The sequence below is a fragment of the Petaurus breviceps genome, unplaced genomic scaffold (assembly GCF_028583685.1).
Source record: "Petaurus breviceps papuanus isolate PSGF00001 unplaced genomic scaffold, PetGlider_PUasm1.0 126, whole genome shotgun sequence".
NCBI lineage: Eukaryota > Metazoa > Chordata > Mammalia > Diprotodontia > Petauridae > Petaurus > Petaurus breviceps.
Window position 1 is genome coordinate 15603313 of NW_027185655.1, and position 19689 is coordinate 15623001.

Below are 19689 nucleotides of genomic sequence, written 5' to 3' on the forward strand. Positions count from 1 at the left end.
TACCTGGACCTCAGTGCCCTAAAGGAATCCTCTGTAAGTGATTCTCCATCCCCCTTCCTTGAGTAGATGTTCCAAGCATGTTTTCTCCTCAACCCTTGGGAGTCCCCCACCCTGCCTTCTTCCCCCAAGATAATTCTCTGTATTCCCAAATCTCTTTTGTCCTGTCTCTGATGAAATCATGGCCTTTCTCACCATCACCATCCTCTCTACATAAATCCTTAATCTCATCCAAACTGTCTTCTAGCAATGCATCTTAAATTGTTTTTGCTAAAGGCATCATGAGTGGAAAAATTTTAAGAAGCCCTTTTCTGCAGCACAGTGACCCCATATTCATTCTAAAGCTTTTATCTTCATTTTCTCTTTATCTGTAGGTTCTTTCCCTGTGACTTTAAAATGTCCTATTTTCCTTCACATTTAAAAATTCTTAGTAATCCTCCCATCTCCTCAGACGGCTCTTTTTCTATATTGCTATTCCCTTTCTCAGTCAAACTTTTTGCAAGGGCTGCCCAGTCTCAATATCTCTCCTTATCTTCTCACTTCAGCCAAGTCGGACCTTCTCAGCCTCCCTTCTGATCTGTTTACCCAAATGAAACTGCTCTCTCAAAATATCAGGTTATCTCATTTGCCGCGTTTAAAAACATTTCCTTCATCCTAATCCTTCTTGGCCTCTGAAGCCTACTGATTCTGTTGACGACCCTTTCTTTGGAGCTATTGTCTTCTCCCTAGGTTTTCTCTTTGTGTTCCTACTAGAGAGAGGGAAGATGGTCTGTGTATTCTTTTTCTATAACAACTACAGTGATACAATATGTGAAAACACATTGAATGAAATTAATAGTTGAAATAACCAGGCTTGTGAGTCATGTAAAAAAGTGTATGTGAGTAAACTCAGCATATTGTATCTGGTATGAGGCAATTGATGGTGGGTAGTAATTTTGGCTAGACACTTCCTTTGAATAGAATTACCAAAGCTGATTCCAGGAAAGGTAAAGGGAATCTGAGTTAGTAAAGTTTTAGAACCTTTGTCAAATTCAATTTCATTACTTTTTTTTTTTTTTTTGCTTTTTAGAGGGCAAGTGGGGTTAAGTGACTTGCCCAAGGTCACACAGCTAGTTTTTGTGTTAAGTGTCTGAGGCCGGATTTGAATTCAGGTCCTCCTGACTCTAGGGCCAGTGCTCTATTCACTGCACCACCTAGCTGCCCCTGCATTACTTTCTGATACTGAAGGGGGTAACAAAGAAGGTTAGCAGAGTTTTGATGAGATCTTTGGCCAAGTGATTCATTCGAATAAATAGACCAAAATAATTTGTAAAGACTTTCATATTTATATACATAGTTGCTTCTTACATGCTTAAAAACTTTATTCCCTCATACTACCGTGTTTCCCCAAAAATAACCCCTTTCCGGGATACTACCCCGCGGAGGGCCCCCCCCACCCCCCCCCCAAGGGGGGCCCCCCCTTCCCCCTCCCCCCCCCCCCCCCCCCGTGAAACGCACACCGCACTCCGAGCTGCATCCAATCAGAGCTGCAGCAGTGAGCGTGTCATCCTGTTCTTCCCCAGTGATTTGCTTATTGAATAAAGGTACATTTTTTTGTTCACATTTACCTGTTTATTAAAATTGCTGTCAATGTTCATTAAAATAAGCCCTCCCCTGAAAATAAGCCCTCTGGTGTTTTTCTGTCCAAAAAAATTAATAAGACAGTGTCTTATTATCGGGGAAACATGGTAGTTAAATAATGAGTCACCATAAGTCCCCTATTTGAAAGCCTGAAAAATATTTAATCATATTATGGGATGCTGGCAGATTAAAATTAAAAAAAAAATTTTTCTATATATGTAAACCAGAAAATCTGAATTATCAGGCCCAAAGTTCTCCTACTTCACCTGTTCTGAGCATTTTTCTTATGTTGTTTTCCTTGTATGCTTACATCTATGATGCGAAAGTTTCTCTTAATTCACTTACAGGGAGAAGCAGAAAGAGACCTTGATAGCAAGAAAACCAAACTGGAGAAAGAAACCAAATACACATCATCATCTTCTGCCCCCAGAGAGCCTAGTAAAACAAGGTGAGCGCAGTGGATAGTGAGCGGGATCCCGTTATCTGGAATGACTTCCATGTTTCCAACTCAGTGAGACCTAAAACTGGTCTTCCTGTCCCCATCCCATCATCGCGCTGATCTTTGAAATCTCTGTGTTACATTATTTCTTGTTGACATATAACACGTAGAAAATCAGCACCTTATCAACCTTATAAGTGTTCTTAGAGCTGATAGTTTTCATAAAACTAAATGTAGAACAATGTGTGAAAATTTATTTCTTTGAAATTGTATGGTAACACCCATTAAAATACACTGAATGTGACTCAATTTGGCTATATCTATCTATCTGCATAGATAGATAGATAGATAGATAGATAGATAGATAGATGTGGGTTTTATTTGATATTATTTTCTTCCTGAGGATATTTCCCTGAGAATTGCCAGTTCATATTGCTGTAAATTTGGGAATATCAGAAGTAAAATAAATCTCTTTTTAAAGAAATGAAAATTTATTATTTTTAACCCTGTAAATTCTAGGTGTTATTGATATTTTCCTTTTTTTCTAGTATTTATACATTTTTAAAATATTGACTGAATATTCTGTCCTCTCTTTTTATTCCTGTGGCCACTGTTTAGCCCTCATTACCTTTCATCTGGACTGTTAAATTAGAGGGCTGATAAGTTTCCCTTCCATTCTGTTCTGTATAAATCTATCTGAATAATTTTCCTAAAATGCAGTACTAATTGTAATACTTTTCTTTAAGAACCCTCAAACATCTCCTGTTGTATAGCAAATCTAAATACTTTAGCTGTCTATTCAAACCTTCCCTTCCCTGTACTCTACTTCCCCTCTCACTCCACACAGTCTCTGCTATAATTAGCCAAGCTAGACAGCTCCCCTAAAGATACTGAAAACTTTCCTCTTTCTCAAATTCCAGTCTGTTTTTTATCTGTCAATTCTGCCTCTCCTTATAGCCTCAGTTCATATAACAAGGCAGCATGGTACCTTTTTTGTGATTGACCTCTGTTTGGCAGCCTGGTGAACTATATGGATTGCTTATCAAAAATAATATTTTTAAATTCATAAAACATAATTCCAGAAGGGAATCAATTACCAAAATTTAAAAAAAAATCCACAGACTCCAGGTTAAGAACCTCTGCTGTAGAGTCACAGGACCTAGTCTTGTCTCTGATGTTTATAGAGAAGAAACAGACAAAGTGCTTGGGATGAGATAAAGGAGAAAGAAATTACTTCCAGATTGGGGGAGAATTCCAGGCAGATTCATCCAGGAAGCAGCATTTCATGATTTAGCTGTTGACAGAGTTTGGAAGGTAGATATTTTGGGGCTCTTTCCGAACAGCACAAATAGAAGGTAAATGTGAAGACTTTTGGAGAGGAGAGTTTGTGAAGGGAGAAGTTTGGAGGATCATTTCAGTAAAGTAGATTGGACCTTCCAAACTAGAGAGGACTTTCAGTGGCTGGCTAAGGAACTGGGACTTTATTTGTCATTGGGGAAAATTTGAAGGGTTTTGAACAAGGGAGTAGTATCATGCTGAAAGCTGTGATTTAGGAAAGTTCAGCAGTGTTTAATATATTTTTGACAGGGAGCAGATTATAAGCCCAGAGATCAGTTGGGAAGATATTTCAGTGGTTAAGACAGGAAGCAGCAAAAGCCCAAGTGTGCACTAACAGTGGAGGAGGGGAGATATTAGCGAGATTTGGAGGAGGGAGTTATGAGGACCTGGTAACTAAATAAATATGTTAGGAGAGGGAGCAGCCATCTGTGACACCAAGGTTTACTGGACAGTTTTGGGTGCCAGTGTTATCAACACAGACGTTAGGAGGAGGAACCAGTTTGGTAGAAACTTGTTTGGGAGTTTGTTGTGTTTAAGGTACAGGTCGGAAGAAATGTCCAAAACACTTAAATCTAAGATTGGTTCATTTATATATGGTTAGAACTAGAACTATGCTTTCAAAATTATTCTCCCATCTTATTTAAGGCATCCATCTATTATTCCATTTTACCACTGTGAAAGTCAGAAGAAAATGTTGATTTTTTTTTTAATGTTAACACAGCTATTAACTTACGTGAAGATTTGTCACTCATATATTTTACCTCCATAGTGATACTTTTCTGTTAAAAACTCTCAAAGTGGTAAGAACTTTCTTCTTAAATAAAAGCCTCGTGCATTTGAATCACACTTCAGACTTTTTGAGTTATTTTAAGGGTCACATAGGAAGAACTTGGACATAGAGGAAATGAAATCTGTGGCTATATTCACTGTATAACAGATCTTGTGCCTTCTCCATAAGCTGTTGTTGTCAAGTAGTAAACTGGCCTGTTCTAGATAAAGAAATGGCATTTTTACTTATTTGATTTAGTCAGGCAATACTCCCTGCCTCCCCTCCCTCCTTCTTCCTCTCTCCTTTCCCTCTCTCTCTCTCTCTCTCACTCATTCACTCACTCTCTCACTCCCCCCCTTCCCTCATTCTCTCCTCCTTTTCATCTCATTTGGTGATTTTGATTACAGTTTTGCCGTTGTTCTTTCTATTTCTGTTCTAAAAACTCGTTTTCTTGACTCTGTTTTCTTCACACTGCATCAGTTGATACATCTTCTCATGCTTCTCTGAATTCTTCATATTTCTCATTTCAGATGCTGTACTATATATAATGTATATTCAGATGCTATATTCCAATTATATTACTTCACTACTTTTTATCAAGCTATATTTCCCACTCAATGGGTGTCTCCTTGGTTCCAAGTTCTTTGCCACAACAAAAAGTCATGCTATGAATATTTTGGTGGCCCTTTTAAATCTGCCTTTGACCTCCTTGAGGTATTATACCTAATTGTGGGGTCTTCGAGGTAAAGGGTCTTCTTTTTTTTTTTTTTTTTTTTTGCAGGGCAATTGGGATTAAGTGACTTGCCCAGTCACACAGCTAGTAAGTGTGTCAAGTGTCTGAGGCTGGATTTGAACTGAGGTCCTCCCGACTCCAGGGCTGGTGCTCTGTTAACTGCCACCTAGCAGCCCCAGGGGTCATTTTTTTTATTTCTTTTTTTTTTAAATTTATGTTTATTTTTTTAAGCAATCGGGGTTAAGTAACTTGCTCAAGGTTACACGGCCAGTTATTTCTGTCAGGGGTCATTTTTTTAAAGCACAATTCTAAATTGTTTTAGGATTACAGGACAACAGAAATTCCCTGAGATTTCCTTTTATGCCTAGTAGATTCCTATTTGTCTTTATTTGCATATTAAAAGCATGATATAAATAAGACTTCTTACTAGGGTTTCTTGTCCACCTTGTTTAACTGAGAAAAATTATTGTGATATTAGTAACTTTTTCTTAATTTAAGTATAAATAGTTGATCACGTAATTGATGTTATAGCCAAATTTACTTTAATGTGATGTTCTTCTCCAGATTGTTGAAGCCCTCCTCAGACCTTCTGAAGAAGGAGATACTACCCCCTCCCCCACCACCATCATCTGTGTCCCCCTCCCACAAACCAGCCAAGAATGTACAGAAAAGACCAAGGAATGAAAGCTACTCCTGCGTTCAGGGGCACTCCAAAAGTGCTAGCACCATTAAAGATAGCCATAAAGATTCGTCTTCTTCTAAGTATAAGAAAGTGGAAGGAAAGCCTTCTGGAAATTCTACAAGTAATAAAGTGAGTATAGATAATAATGAATTACTGAAATCTAGATAATGCTAGATTGTCTTTGCAAAGTATATTTGTGTTTTAAGAAAACCTGAATGTGAATGTATGTTACATATTATTTTACATACACATTATGTATTATATACACATGTTGTTATATACATACCTATTTTAATTTGCCAGTAAGAGAATATAAAAGTGTAGCAACCTATTTTGACACTATGTTTACTCAGGTTATCTGTCACATTAACATGTTATCTGGCTAATTTTTTTTTGGTTGGTTTTTTAGGTTTACATTCCAGTATTGGTAAGAGGCATATATGTTACAGATAATACTTAAAATCACACACAAGCTTGAATAGCTTGAAATTGAAATGCATTGTGAATCCTTCATTTGGAAAATAAGTTTTTAAAGGATGTGTTATTTACTATTCAAGACTAAATTCTTTTTTGTCTTTACATCACCCCACTCCTCTCTCTTCCAGAAAACCATCTCTTACAATAATGAAATTTAAGTTCAGCAAAACTAACCAGCATATCAAAAAAGTCTTCTATAGGCAATGTTCCACATCCATTGTCTTTCACTTTTGCAAACAATTATGAGATGTTTTCTCTTCTTTATTGATCAGCTGATTCGATATAATTTTCAAACATTTAATTTTAACTGTTTTGTTGCTATTCTGTCTGCTACTTTTTCTAGTCATTGTGTATATTGTTTAACTAATTATGCTTATTTTCCTTTGAATCAGTTCCATAATTTTGTTACATTGTTTCTCATACCATAGAAACACCCCCTTATGTTCATGTAGCACAATTTTTGTAGCATTCCCTAATTGATGTTCATTTACTTTGTTTTCAGTTCTTCATTACCATAAAAAATGCTATTGTATATGGAGCCTTTATTTTATTTTATTTCTTTTTGCTTTTTGGAGAGGGGAAGGCAGGGCAGTTGGGGTTAAGTGACTTGCCCACGGTCACACGGCTAGTTGATGAGGCTGGATTTGAACTCAGGTCCTCCTGACTCCAGGGCCAGTACTCTATTCACTGTGCCACCTAGCTGCCCCGAGGCTTTATTTTTTAATCACTGAACCTCCTTATGTCTACCTAGCACTATATTCTCTCGGTCACGAGTGCTTAAATATTTTAGACACTTTCTTTGCGTGATTCCACATTGCTTTCCAGAATTGCAGTTCCATTTCACAGCTTTATTAACCATAAATCACTATGCCCCTCTTCCCACAACCTTTCTAAGTTGGACTTTTTTTATTGGCATTCGTGTCATTTTGCTGGGTATAAGATGAACCCTGCAGGGGGTGTTCTCTTGTAAGTGACCTGGAACATTCTTTTTATATGGTTGTTCATAGTTTACAATTCTTTGTTTGAGAACTCTTTGTTCATGTCTTTTGACCACATATTTATCGGGGAATGACTTTATTATATATCACAGAGATTTTTTTTTCCCCTAGTCATCTCCTTCTAAGCTCCAACTCTTTTTTTCCCTCATTTTAAAAATTTTGAATTTAACAAAAGTCAACTAGGAATGATTGTTTCCCATTGAGCAGTAAAATAGCAAGTTGTTCATGATTATACAAATCTCTTTTTTTGGTCAAGGTTAGGGGGGAAGTGACTTGACCTGGGTCACACTGCTAGTAAGTGTCGGAGGCTGGATTTGAATTCAGGGCCTCTTGACTCCAGGACCATTGCTGTATTCCATTGCACCACCTAACTGGCCCCTACAAATCTTCCTTATGTATTACTTGCTTTTCTTTTAATGTCCATAATACATTCAGCATGTTACTTTCAACACTGTTTTTATTTTCTTTAGTCTCAACTCTTAAACTTGATTGAAATAACTTTTGGAAAGTAAGAATGCAAATCTTGAGTCTGCATAAATATTTTTCATTTTTAGTGTTTTATTGATGCCCTTTTCTTTTTGAAAAACATCACTGTCATTTTCCATTAACTCTCTTCATCCCTGTAGACCTCTCCTTTGTAACCAGTAAATACTGCTAGCAAAAGAAATCAACACATTTGAAAATGTACAGTTCTGTCTACCGTTTCTTTGCCAGAGAACTAAAGAAGTGCCCCCTCTGTAGTCACAATTAGAGTTTACATTGATCTGTGTTCAAAAGTCATTCAGTAATGTTTTCCTTTGCTTTATTTTAATGGTCTTGTTCTCCTGGTTTTCCCTATTTTTCCTCATTTGATTTTATAAAAAATCTTGCCAGGTTTCTCTGTTCTCATCATTTCTTGCATGTAGTAATTTTCTATCACATTCATTGACCTCATTTTGTTCTACCATTCCCTACATCCCTTTCAGTTCTCTGATATGTCTTTTTTGCCAATCTGATGAACATGAAATGAAGTCTCAGGTCTTTTATTTACATTTCCCTGGAGTGATCATTTATATGGTTGTACCTGTCTTAACATTTCTTTGGAAACATGCCTGTCCATATCCTTTAAAAATTGAGTTTTCCATCACAGATCTAGAAGTAGAAAGACCATCTAGTCCATTTCTTTCATTTTATAAATAAGGACAATTAAAACCAGGGAATGTAAATGATTTCTTGCAGATGGCATGTTAACCTAGGTTGTCTAGTTCCAGATTCTGGGCTGCAAATTGAGGAAGCACGCTTTTTCTAACATTTGTATCCTATACATGTTTTCACATGTCTTCCCATATTACTTTGCTCTGCTCTTTGAATCTTAATGGTTTTTAATTTCCTTGCTACCCTCTTCCCCACCCCACACATCCTCATTTTTTTTTTAAAGCCCAGACTAAAACTATCTGAACCTTTGATTTGAATCTGAGTGTTCATTTGTAATTCTGAGAATTAAGCAAATTTCTTCTCTGTGCCCCCAGTAAAGTAACTGAAATATTTAAAAATTGGCTATATTTTATAAATTGATACAAGATAATTAACAATGATCTCTTCATTCTGTACTTACTTTAAATGTTTAAATGTGGCCAGAAATAGCAAAAGGTAAGGGAGGCACAGAAAATTTTAAGTTATTTGCTTTTTTTTTTTCATTTAAGAGCAAATGAAATTGCTTGCTCGCTTATCACCCACAGGGAATAAATTTGTACAGTTTCATTGTTATTATTTAATATCTTTGACATTGGTTGTTGCTGTGATTTGTTTTTTCACTCATTCTTCAGGATGTCATTAATTTTCATTTGGTCTGTAGTATACGCTCTTGGTTCCTGTATTCATTATTATTTTTGTTTTCTTGTAGTCTGTAAGAGATAATTCTTTTATTGGGCAGTTTTTTCTGTTCTCTCAGATCACTAGATCTGGACCAGTGTTTTGCTGTTTAAAGTTTGTGGAATATGATAATGGTGCTATTGCTGCAGGCTCAGAGGCCATAAATGTTGGGCCTCATCACTGCATTTCCCATTCCTAATCTTCTAGGTTTCACTCTCCTCTCTAGGACTAATTTTTTTCAGTTGACCCAGGAAGCTAAAGCTGGTCAGGGGATTAGAAGCAGGTCTCTACAACACGTCAGAGACATGAAATAGGAGCAGGGAGGCAGGGGCAGATACGGCCTTTGATTATCTCTTCCACTTTTCTCTCATTAAATCTGTTGACTTGCTGCTTCTTTCTGTGGCCCTCTATAGCTTTCTGGTCAACCTTGTTCTTCTTGGCTCCTCACTCCTCATTTTATCTCGCCGTGGGCTCCATATTCCCATCCAGATATCTCCTTTTCCTTCTCTTGGGCCACAGGGCTGCTTTCTTTTGTGAAGTTCAGCCTACCCTAGCAACAGGACCCCCTGGGATACTGCCACCAGCTTTGTTCTGAACTACAGTGTAGGACTACCCTATGCTACTGAATCAGCAGGCTATAGAAGGAGGGGACACCAAGACTGGGACATTAGAAGGGATTGGGGCTTTATTCACTCATGGTACATCAGCGCTTAATATTCAACAGGCTACCGTGAGAGCTAAGAGTTGGACATGGTGAATCCTAGAGTTAGAGCAGTAGGAATTGGAGTCGCATGAGCAATATTTTTTTCTGTATCAATTATCCTCATGCTTTAAAATTTTGTTTAAATTATGGAATAAAACAAACATTTCTGTAACATATTACAATAAAATTATTATTTTATTATTGTCCATAAAACATAAAAGATTGTCTATAAAACTGTAAATTTGCTAAGCATAAATTGCTAATGCTTTCAAATATATGACAAAATTATCATGTAAATTCCTCCTCCTCCCCTGCCCCACCCTAGAGTTGGCTACCATTAGACAAAAATAAGTATGTAAAATTATTCTGTACATGCATTTATCAGTTCTTTCTCTGGATACAGATAATCCCTCATTGTTCTAGTATATTTGCATCATGTTTGAGATAGCTTAAACTCCCTTTACCTTTCAGTCTTACACTATGTTCCTAAGATTCCTCCCTTTCTGTCCCTGCCTGATACTGCAAAGAACTCTTGTCCCTTAGATGATTTTAATTATTTTTCTTTTATAAAAAAAGCAACAATGGATTTTATCTCATGGTTTAGTGATTTGCAACTGTAATTTCTCACTCATTTTGTTTTAGAGATGCATTCAACATATTTTCTACATCTCTTATCTTAAATCTGGAGTCCTTTTAGTATTTGATTAAAAGGGAAATGGAAGAGAAGAAATAGATTGTGTGAATGATTTGTAATTGAACATTTATAACTGATTGGAAAAAAATTTCAGTGGTAACTATGCTGATATATTGGACAGTGTTTCTTTTGGGCAAACAGGAGCAAGTAGATCCAAAAGCCTAGGATTTTTTAGGTATAAGAAAAATCAGTGTTTGGATTTAGCTAATTTTATTTTGTGCTTGATTTCTTTTTATATGCTTTTTATTTTATTTTAAATGTATTTTCTTATATTTTTGAATGTATTTTATTTTTTAATCTGTTTATCATAAAATTTATTTTATTATATGTGCTTAATTTCTTTTATATGTGTTTTTATTTTTCACTTCTTTTTTTTTTTTTTAAAGCAATTGGGGTTAAGTAACTTGCTCAAGGTTACACGGCCAGTTATTTCTGGGTGTGGTGCTGAGTATCTGAGCCCAGACTTGATCCAGGTCATCCTGACACTGGAGCCGGTGCTGTTACTCGCTGAGCCACCTGGCTGCCCCTAAGCAATTGGGGTTAAGTAACTTGCTCAAGGTTACATGGCCAGGTGTTTCTGGGTGGGTGCTAAGTGTCTGTCTGAGCCCGGGATTCGATCTCCAGGTCTTCTCAACACTGGAGCCGGTGCTCTTACTTGCTGTGCTACCTGGCCGCCCCTATTTTTCACTTCTTAAGATTGATTTTAGAACTCTTCAACCTGAAATGTTGAGTTCTAATCTGTATTTATTATTTTTCTAGGCATCTCCAGGTGATCTTTTTCCTGTGCCTTCTTTGCCAAATGGTAACTCTAAACTCACAAAGCATCAAGTCAAGCTTGAAAAGTAAGAATTTCAGTTGTTTGGGATTTTTAAAGTCAGTCTCAAAGTACACCTCAGTCCTGTGCTCTTCTGTGGACTGCATTTGTTTTATCTCTCCCTTTCAGACAAGTTGCTGATTTTCATCTGAAAGAAGCCAAAAAGTTGAAGCACAAGGCAGAGTCAATGGTGAGTCTTCTTCTCTTGGCTCCTTTCTTCTGGTCATTTTTTTTTTTGTTCTGAAACATTCATTGTCATTAGTCATTTATAGCTCAAATCCTACTGAAGATTATATTGGAATAAATTTCTTTAGACTCCATTTATTCTAGATTTACATGGGCATTTGTGGAAAGTACAAATTTTTAAAACAAATTACTAACAAATTTTGTGTCCTTAATTTTTTTTAAATGTGTGCATATTTTCTTTCTTTATCCCATATCCACAACTCCACAATTTCATTATTCTGTGACAAATAAAATGTTTGAGAGATACAGTTTCTGAGTAATTAATCATTCTATTACTCATGCTAGCACATAATTAATAAAAGGGATCAGTGACACTCTTGAATGCCAGAGACCCCTCATGGAACCCACTCAGTGCTTATATGCCCTTGGAAGAGTGGGTATACCTGAAGGTGGCAGTCCAAGTAATGAAAGACAATGAATATTATAATGAGAGGTGGGCCTATTCTAATGAGGGGCTGGGGGACAGGGACTTTGATCATTTCATTTACTTCTAAGTCAATCCCCAGCCTCAGGCAATCTAGACAACAGATCTACCCCTTGCCCAAACCTTCCTGAGTGGAATATAGTGGGCTGGAATTCCCTTTAGATTAAATTCTTAAGGTTTTCTGGTTGAGTAAGGCTACATCTCTACCTAGATAAGACAATTTAGGTATAGTCAATTTTTGGAAAAGGTCAGGGACCTCCCTAATAATTTGTTATTTAATAATTGAATATTTCTCTCAATTCAAATGTCTGGAAGGCTCAACTGAGTACAAATCAAATTACTGTGCAGACAAAAATTCTGGACTGGCCCTGAGCCAACTCCAGTCTGAAGAAGTCAATCGATGTGGGAGGGGAGGGGAGAGAGAATAAAGAGCCAAGGTTGGTGGTGAGCCTGTGTGACTGGGTGGTACCCTCGGTATCCTTGACAGGTATAGGAAGGTTAAGAAGTGGAGAATATTTTGAGGGAAAGATAAGTTCAGTTTGGGACATGTTGAGTTTAAATTTAACTGGATATCAAGTTTGAGATGTCCATTAAGCAGTTGGAGATTAGAAGGTTAGAAGAATGATTAAGGATGGACAGATCTGAACCATTTGCACAGAGATGCTAATTGAATCCATGGGAGCTAGGCTCAGATTACCAAGTACAATAAATAGTGTGAGAAGAGCAGAGGGCCCAAGAGTCTTAGGGGATATACTCACACTTAGCAAGCATGACTTTATGAGATTCCAATAAAGGAGACTCAGATGGGGTGTTCAGACTGGTCAGGGCAATATCATAAAAACACTATCAAGGAGAAAAGGGTAATCAGCAATGTCAGAGGCTACAGAGAGGTCAAGAAGGATGAGAAACAAAGGTGGGGGGGATTAGATTTGATCATTTAAGAGATAACATTGGAAGTTTTAGTGAGAGAAGTTTCAAGTTAATGATGAGATCAGAAACCAGACTGTAGAGAATTGAGAGAGAAAAGCTAGAGAGGCAATGATTGTAGATGAACATTTCAAGGTGTTTAGTCCCACAAAGAAATTTAGAGTTTCCAGACCAAAGAAAAATTGATGCACAAGGAGCCAGAAGGAGCAAAGTCAAGTACTGAGGAACCACAATAAACATTACACGTGATTTAGCAGCCTTCACTCCACAGGAATGGATCTTGCAATATGGTTCTCCAGATGGCAGAATAAATAGAGAAAGCATAATTTATCCAGCAGGACTAAGTATAATGCCTTAGGGGGGAAATGGATTTTTAATGAAATAGAGGATTTCCAAGCATTCCTAGTAAAAAGACCAGAGCTATATAGAATCTTTGAAGTTCAAACACAGGAATTAAGAGAAACATAAAAAGGTAAACATGAATGAACACTGATGTTGTATTAAAAAGAAATAAGGTTTCTTATGTTCTAATATGGAGAGATGATACATTAACCTCTGCACCCTATAATTATCAGGGGTCATAGAGGAAGGCTACTTACTTAGACAAGGGCTAGGAGTCATCCTCACATCTTAATGATTTTAAGAGAAGAATGGGTAGTAGGCAGAAGAGGAATTGGGAATATGAGAAAGAAAGGTTAGGGAAAATTGTCTCACATAAGCAGGGTGCCACGGAGACAGCTGTATAAACAAAGATAAGAGTGTGGGGGGAGTTACTGATACTTGAATCTCACTCTCTTCTGAAGTAGTTAGTGGATAGAAGAATGCATACACAAAAACACCTGGGTACAGAAATACATTTTACTCCAGATGTAAGTAGGAGGGAAAGAGAGGCAAGATGGGGGAATTATAGGGAGGGTAGAGTAAAGGAAAGATTAGTCTTAAGCCAAACAAAAATGTTGGTGGCTCTTTTTGAAACAGCAAAGAATGGGAATCTGGCAGTGGGTACCATCAACTGGGAAATATCTTAACAAGATATAGTCTGTAAATATGATAGAATACTATTGTGCTAGAAAAATGATGGAGAAAAACCTGGGAAGACTTGTATAAACTTGTGAGAGTGAAAGGAACAAAACCAGGTGTCCAGTTTATAATATAATGACAACACTATCTAAAGACAAAGAACTTTGAAAGAATTAGGAACTGTGATCATCATAATGACCAAACATGATTCCAGAGGACAAATGATGAAACATGCTATCTGCCTCCTCGTGATAGACAGGTGAATATTCAGAATACAGAATGAGACATTTTTGGGATGTGGCTAATGCAGAAATGTGCTTGGATTTTCTATACATTTCCCTTTTTACTTGTGTGAATATGTCTGTGCATTTCTGTGTTCAGCCCTCCTTTGTCCAGCTCTTTGATAGTGAGATTTATCTGATGCCCACCTTCTTCCATGTTTGTATATTACTTTTCCTCTCACATACCTCAATTATGAAGTTCTACCTTCTTTTTCCTACTTCCTCAATTAAAGTTTTAAACTAATGCTTTCAAACGGAATTGCTCCCTTATTCTCTCTTTAAATCCTCAGAACAGAACCAATATGCCCCTAGGTCCTCTGTTTTTCTTATTTTTATTCTCTTAGCAGCCTTTGAAGACATGAAAGTTCTGAAGGGATACCTATTTCATTTCCCCCATTAGAACGTTAGCACTGTATCATTTTATAGCCCTTTCTTATTGCTCAGATAAATTTTGCTTTCTGGGTTTCTTTTGAATTTTGTTTTGGTATGTCACAGATCTTACTCAATTCTGGGATTTTCACTAGAAATGCTTGAAAATCCTCTTATATTAAAAAAATACTTTTTTCTCCCTCTGTAGAATTATACTCAGCTTTACAAAATCGTAATCCCATATCTTTTGCTTTTTGGAACACTGTATTCCAAACTTTCCTCTTACTTAAAATAGAAACTCCCCGCTCTAGTTCCTTGGTACTAGAACTTCTTTCTGGATTCTTGCAGTGTTTTTTTCTTTAATGTGGAAGTTCTAGATCTTGACTTTCACTTTTTTGGGGGGGGGTTCCTCTTAGCTTTTTTTTTTCTGGAGGTGATTAGTAATTTCTGTCTTTGTCCCCTGGTTCCAATAGATCTTGGCAATTTTCATTTATGATTCCTTGAAACATAGCATCCATTTTTTTTTTTAAAGCAATTGGGGTTAAGTAACTTGCTCAAGTTTACACGGCCATTTATTTTGTGTGGGTGTTAAGTATCTGAGGCCGGAACCGATCCTGGGTCCTCCTTGACGCTGGGGCCAGTGCTCTTACTGCGCCACCTGCCCGCCCCAATCCAATTTTTTTTTAATTATGATTTTTGGAGAGTCTAATGATTAAGATTACTAATCATTAAGCACCAGACACTTAATTAGGCACTGATATCACCAAATCATCCTGAAAGTATTCCCCTTAGTTGGAACTCATTGTTTTTAGCCCTTTATGGTCAGAATTTAATATGAACACAACTATTCAAATGTTCTTTTAAGTTCTTGTAACCATGATAGCTTTTTTGAATGAAGTTTATGTTTCCATCCTGTTCCCCAGTGCCAATAATTTTTTTTTAATTCTTCTTTTTTTTGTTGTTAATTTTTAATTTTTTGGAGGGGGGAAGGCAGGGCAATTGGGGTTAAGTAACTTGCCCCAGGTCACATGGCTAGTAAGTGTTAAGTGTCTGAGGCTGGATTAGAACTCGGGTCCTTCTGACTCCAGGGCTGTTGCTGTATTCACCTAGTCGCCTCAGTAATTTCTTTTTTTTTTATTTAAAGCAATTGGGGTTAAGTAACTTGCTGAAGGTTACACGGCCAGGTGTTTCTGGGTGGATGCTAAGTGTCTGAGCCAGGGATTTGATCTCCAGGTCATCCCGACACTGGAGCCGGTGCTCTTACTTGCTGTGCTACCCGGCCGCCCCAACTCAGTAATTTCTAATAGTATGTGCTAATCAGAGATTTCAGCAGTAGGATTTTAGCTTTTTTTATTTACACTTACAGGTTTGAAACATTTAAATATGAAAAATACAGGTATATCAGGGATTTCTAAATCCCTGAATTGTTTTCTAGGGTTATTTTTGATATTAAATCAAAAATTAGATTTTCTTCCTTTTTTATAGTCTTTTGGTTTTTTAAATTTAAATATATCTTATTTGTTTTAATCTTCCAAAATCTATCTTATTACTTGCCTACCCCAGCCCTTCCTCAGTTGAAAAACATAAGGAAAACAAAAACCCATTACAAACATGTATAGTCGATCAAAACAAATTTTCACGTAGGTCATGTCCAAAAAAATAATTGTCTTATTCTGCACTCTAAATCACCTCTTACATCAGGAGATATGTAGCATGATTCCTCATTAGTCCTCTGGAATTGTGGTTGGTTAATACAGTGATAAGAATTTAGCACGATAGTATTCTGTCGTATTTATATGTCATAACCTGCTCATTAATTTGTCAATCTGTGGGCATCCCCTCAGAGTCCCGTTCTTTACCGCTATATCTTTGATTCCTTAGGACTAATCTCTCTCTTAATCATACCTCTTTCTAATTCCTCCTCCCCCTTTCCCTCCTTTTTTGTCTTTTGAATGAAATGTATTTCTGTACCCAACAGTATGTATGTGTTCTTTTGACCGATTCAAATAAAAATGAGGTTCAAATGTCAGCCATTCTCCTGAAACCCTCCTCATTTCTATGGATAATTACTTCTGCATCCATATGTGAGATAATTTTTCCTGAACTTCTTTTCCCTTCCATCTCAGCATATCCCTCTTCTCTTTCTTAAGATCAGTGACATTTAATGGAACCACTCCCGCACTTGATTTAATTGGAATCTCTTTTGACTGCTGCTGCTGATAGGTTTCTGAGGGGACATGTATCACTACATATTTGAATGTAGGAATTTGTCCTTCATTCATTTTTACCTTTTTGTGCTTTTCCTCACTTCTGTTTGATCTTCAAAGTTTCTACATAGCTCTGTTCTTTTCATAAGAAGTCCTCTAGTTCATTAAAGGTCTCCATTAGCTACTACAAGAGCACTCTCAATTTTGCTGGGTTAGTTTCTTGGTCATAAGCCCCTGTCCTTTTCCTTCTGATGTATATTCTGCTAAATTAAGTGTAGCTGACTGTGCTTCCTCAGTACTTGATTTTTTTCTTTATGGCCACTTACACCAATTTTTTCTTTTACCGGGAAGCTCAGGGGTTTAGTTGTGATTTTCCTGAGTTTTCATTTTAGGGTTTCTTTCAGGAAGTGACCAGTGGAGTCTGTCCTCTTTGTATGACTGTTTTGATTACTGTTCTTTATAATATGGAGGTCTGGACATGCTTTTCCCACTTCATCCCTACTTTTTTCATTGTTTCCCATGATAATCTAGATCTTTTGTTTTTCCAAATAGGTTTTATTATTTTATCAAATTCCATAAAGTGTCCCTTTGATAATTTGATTGATGTAGCTTTAAAAGTCAGTCTCTTTTCAACCCAACAATGACTATGGTTTTGTTTTTTTTTTTTTCCTACAGTCAGACAAAGTTGGAAAAGCATTTAAATACTTGGATGCTGCCCTATCCTTTATTGAATGTGGAATTGCTTTAGAGTCTGAAAGTCCGACATCCAAATCCGTTTACTCCATGTTTTCGGACACTGTAGATTTCATTAAGTAAGTATAGTAACTTTGGCACATCCTTCTTCTCCTCTTCCTTAAGTTTACTTTAACACACTTGAACTTTCTATCAGAAAGTGACTTCCCCTGTTTCTTAGTTCAAGAACCTCTTATACAATACCTGAATTTAAGTGCTCAAGCAAAGGAAATGCCAACACTCTGCAAAAGGTAATGGAGAGTTTAGACAACTGTTCTGTGAGATTCTGGCTCTGAGTTCAGCGATTCTTTGTTTTCTTCTCTGGTTCTCTCTTAGTTCTAAGGCCTTGTCTTCATTATTTGTTGTTTGCTTTTCTGAAGGGAAATTCTTTAACACAGCAGCTCTTTAGCATTGGGTTGTATTAGAATGAAATGTGTCCTCATTTAGTTTTTTAAATGACTTAAACCACTACTTTTTCAATCAGTCAATACTTTCTAAGCATCTAAGAATATGAAGACCTTTTTAAATATAAATAAGTGTCCCGAACTGCCATATTATGGTAGCCACAATACTATTATGATTTAAAATATACTATAAATGCTGACAAAAAAAAAACTTGAATTTCATAACTTGAGAGTTTTTATTCATCAAAGTCGTATCTAGATACTTTTGAAACACAATACATCAGTGACTTATAAGAAAAGCATTAAGCTGTTTATTTATATGCAATTATCAAAATGACAGTGCTTAGTGTGTACCTGGTTTATTGGCTCTAGAGGGCCCATAGGCATCAAGGTGGTGGAGTGGCTTGGAGTTATGGAGACTTGAGTTCAAATCCCTAGCTTCATACACTTACTAATTGTGTGATCCTCACCAAGACACATAATCCTTTTGCCTTAGTTTCCTCATGATATCACCAACCTGCTGTGTTATTGTGATGATCACAATGTTGTTAGCACAGTATCTGATACATAGTAGGCACTACATAAATACTTATTCCTTTCCCTTTCCTTTCCTTCATTTCCCTCTCCTTCTCTCTCCCTCACCCTTCCTTGCCTGCCTCTCCCTAGAACCACAAGTTGAGAGATATTGGCTTTGTACCAAAAGCTGGGTCAATATTTGACTCCATTGATTTTCATTTTTTTGTTGCCTTTCTCCCTGATTCCACCATATTGAAAAATCCAATATGATGAGACTGGTGTTGGGTTGTCCTAACTCACCAGGTACGTTTTTCTGCTTCTTTACAGATTCATACTATCATTAAATTTAGATTGTCTACCATCTTCACAGGAGAAAATTTTCACTGTTTTATGGTATGTACTTTTTTCATCACATATGTTGCTAAGGATCATTTTTGCATCATTTGAAGACCTATATACTTTGACTTTTTTTATATTAAGTGGTAAAGAAAATTTTTCAAAAATTGAATTAAGGGCTTTAAAATTTGTTTTCTTAAAAGATATTATATTATAAAGAAAAGTATTAGACTAATGAATTTAACCCTGAAGGGTTAAATTAAATTAAATGCTTAAAATGTTAAATGCTTTAGGACGTGGTCAGAGTTCATGAACTGACTGTTGATACTTTGCTTTTAATGGTATGTAATGGGTTTAAGGAGTATTTCTTTTATATTTATATAAATCTCATGAGAAGAATACTTAAATGTTTGCTATTTCTTTCAATAAATTTTCTTTTTTTTGTGGTATCTCTAGCAGAAACAATACATATATATGTTTTCTTCCCTAAGATATGATTCCTCCATAGTATTTTCTTTACCAAAAGAATTATACGTGCGTAATGTTTTTAATGTTCTGTAAGTGACCACGTATCTTGAGCTTGCATTCTGTAGCCTTCATCTATTTTTAAATTGCATTAGTCAGCTCATCTGTATTCTCTTTTTATATGTAGCATGCGTTGTCAGTCCATTCTTTACATGGCAATGTTTCGTTGTAAGAAAGACACTGCAATAAAGTATTCTCGGACCCTTAATGAACATTTTAAGGTATATTCCACCTTATTATCTTTATCCTCCTCTTTCTGACATTTTCCCCAATACCTGGAAATCTAAATTTAACAGAGTTTGGTGATAATGCTCGGTGATCATAAACTTAACTCGCCCTTCTTTATTGCAGAGTTCATCCAGGATGGTGCAGGCAGCTTCTTCAGGGGCTTCAAGGTAAGGGCAAATCTTCTGCGGTTGATTTTTATGCTTACTACTTATTTTCACATTTTATACACATATGTGCAAGCATCTAGCCTTTAAACTTTGATTTTTTAAAGTTAAATATTATTAGATCCTGTACTTACTTGTCCATCCCTTGAACTTAAGTCATTGTTTTATTTTTATAGTAAATTCATGATCATTAAG

The 19689-nt window shown here is 36.4% G+C and overlaps 1 protein-coding gene across 11 annotated transcripts in view; it reads left to right on the forward strand.

Annotated features, from left to right (window-relative positions):
• AFF1 (ALF transcription elongation factor 1) overlaps nt 1-19689 on the forward strand; it is a 175758-nt gene that overhangs the window by 147956 nt on the left and 8113 nt on the right. For all 11 annotated transcript variants that reach the window (XM_069093531.1, XM_069093564.1, XM_069093521.1 and 8 more), the window contains 8 exons: nt 1965-2065; nt 5461-5707; nt 11061-11143; nt 11245-11305; nt 17265-17401; nt 18569-18634; nt 19230-19323; nt 19454-19497. In XM_069093531.1, the coding sequence (XP_068949632.1) occupies nt 1965-2065; nt 5461-5707; nt 11061-11143; nt 11245-11305; nt 17265-17401; nt 18569-18634; nt 19230-19323; nt 19454-19497 (833 nt within the window). The remainder of the gene's footprint in view (nt 1-1964; nt 2066-5460; nt 5708-11060; nt 11144-11244; nt 11306-17264; nt 17402-18568; nt 18635-19229; nt 19324-19453; nt 19498-19689) is intronic.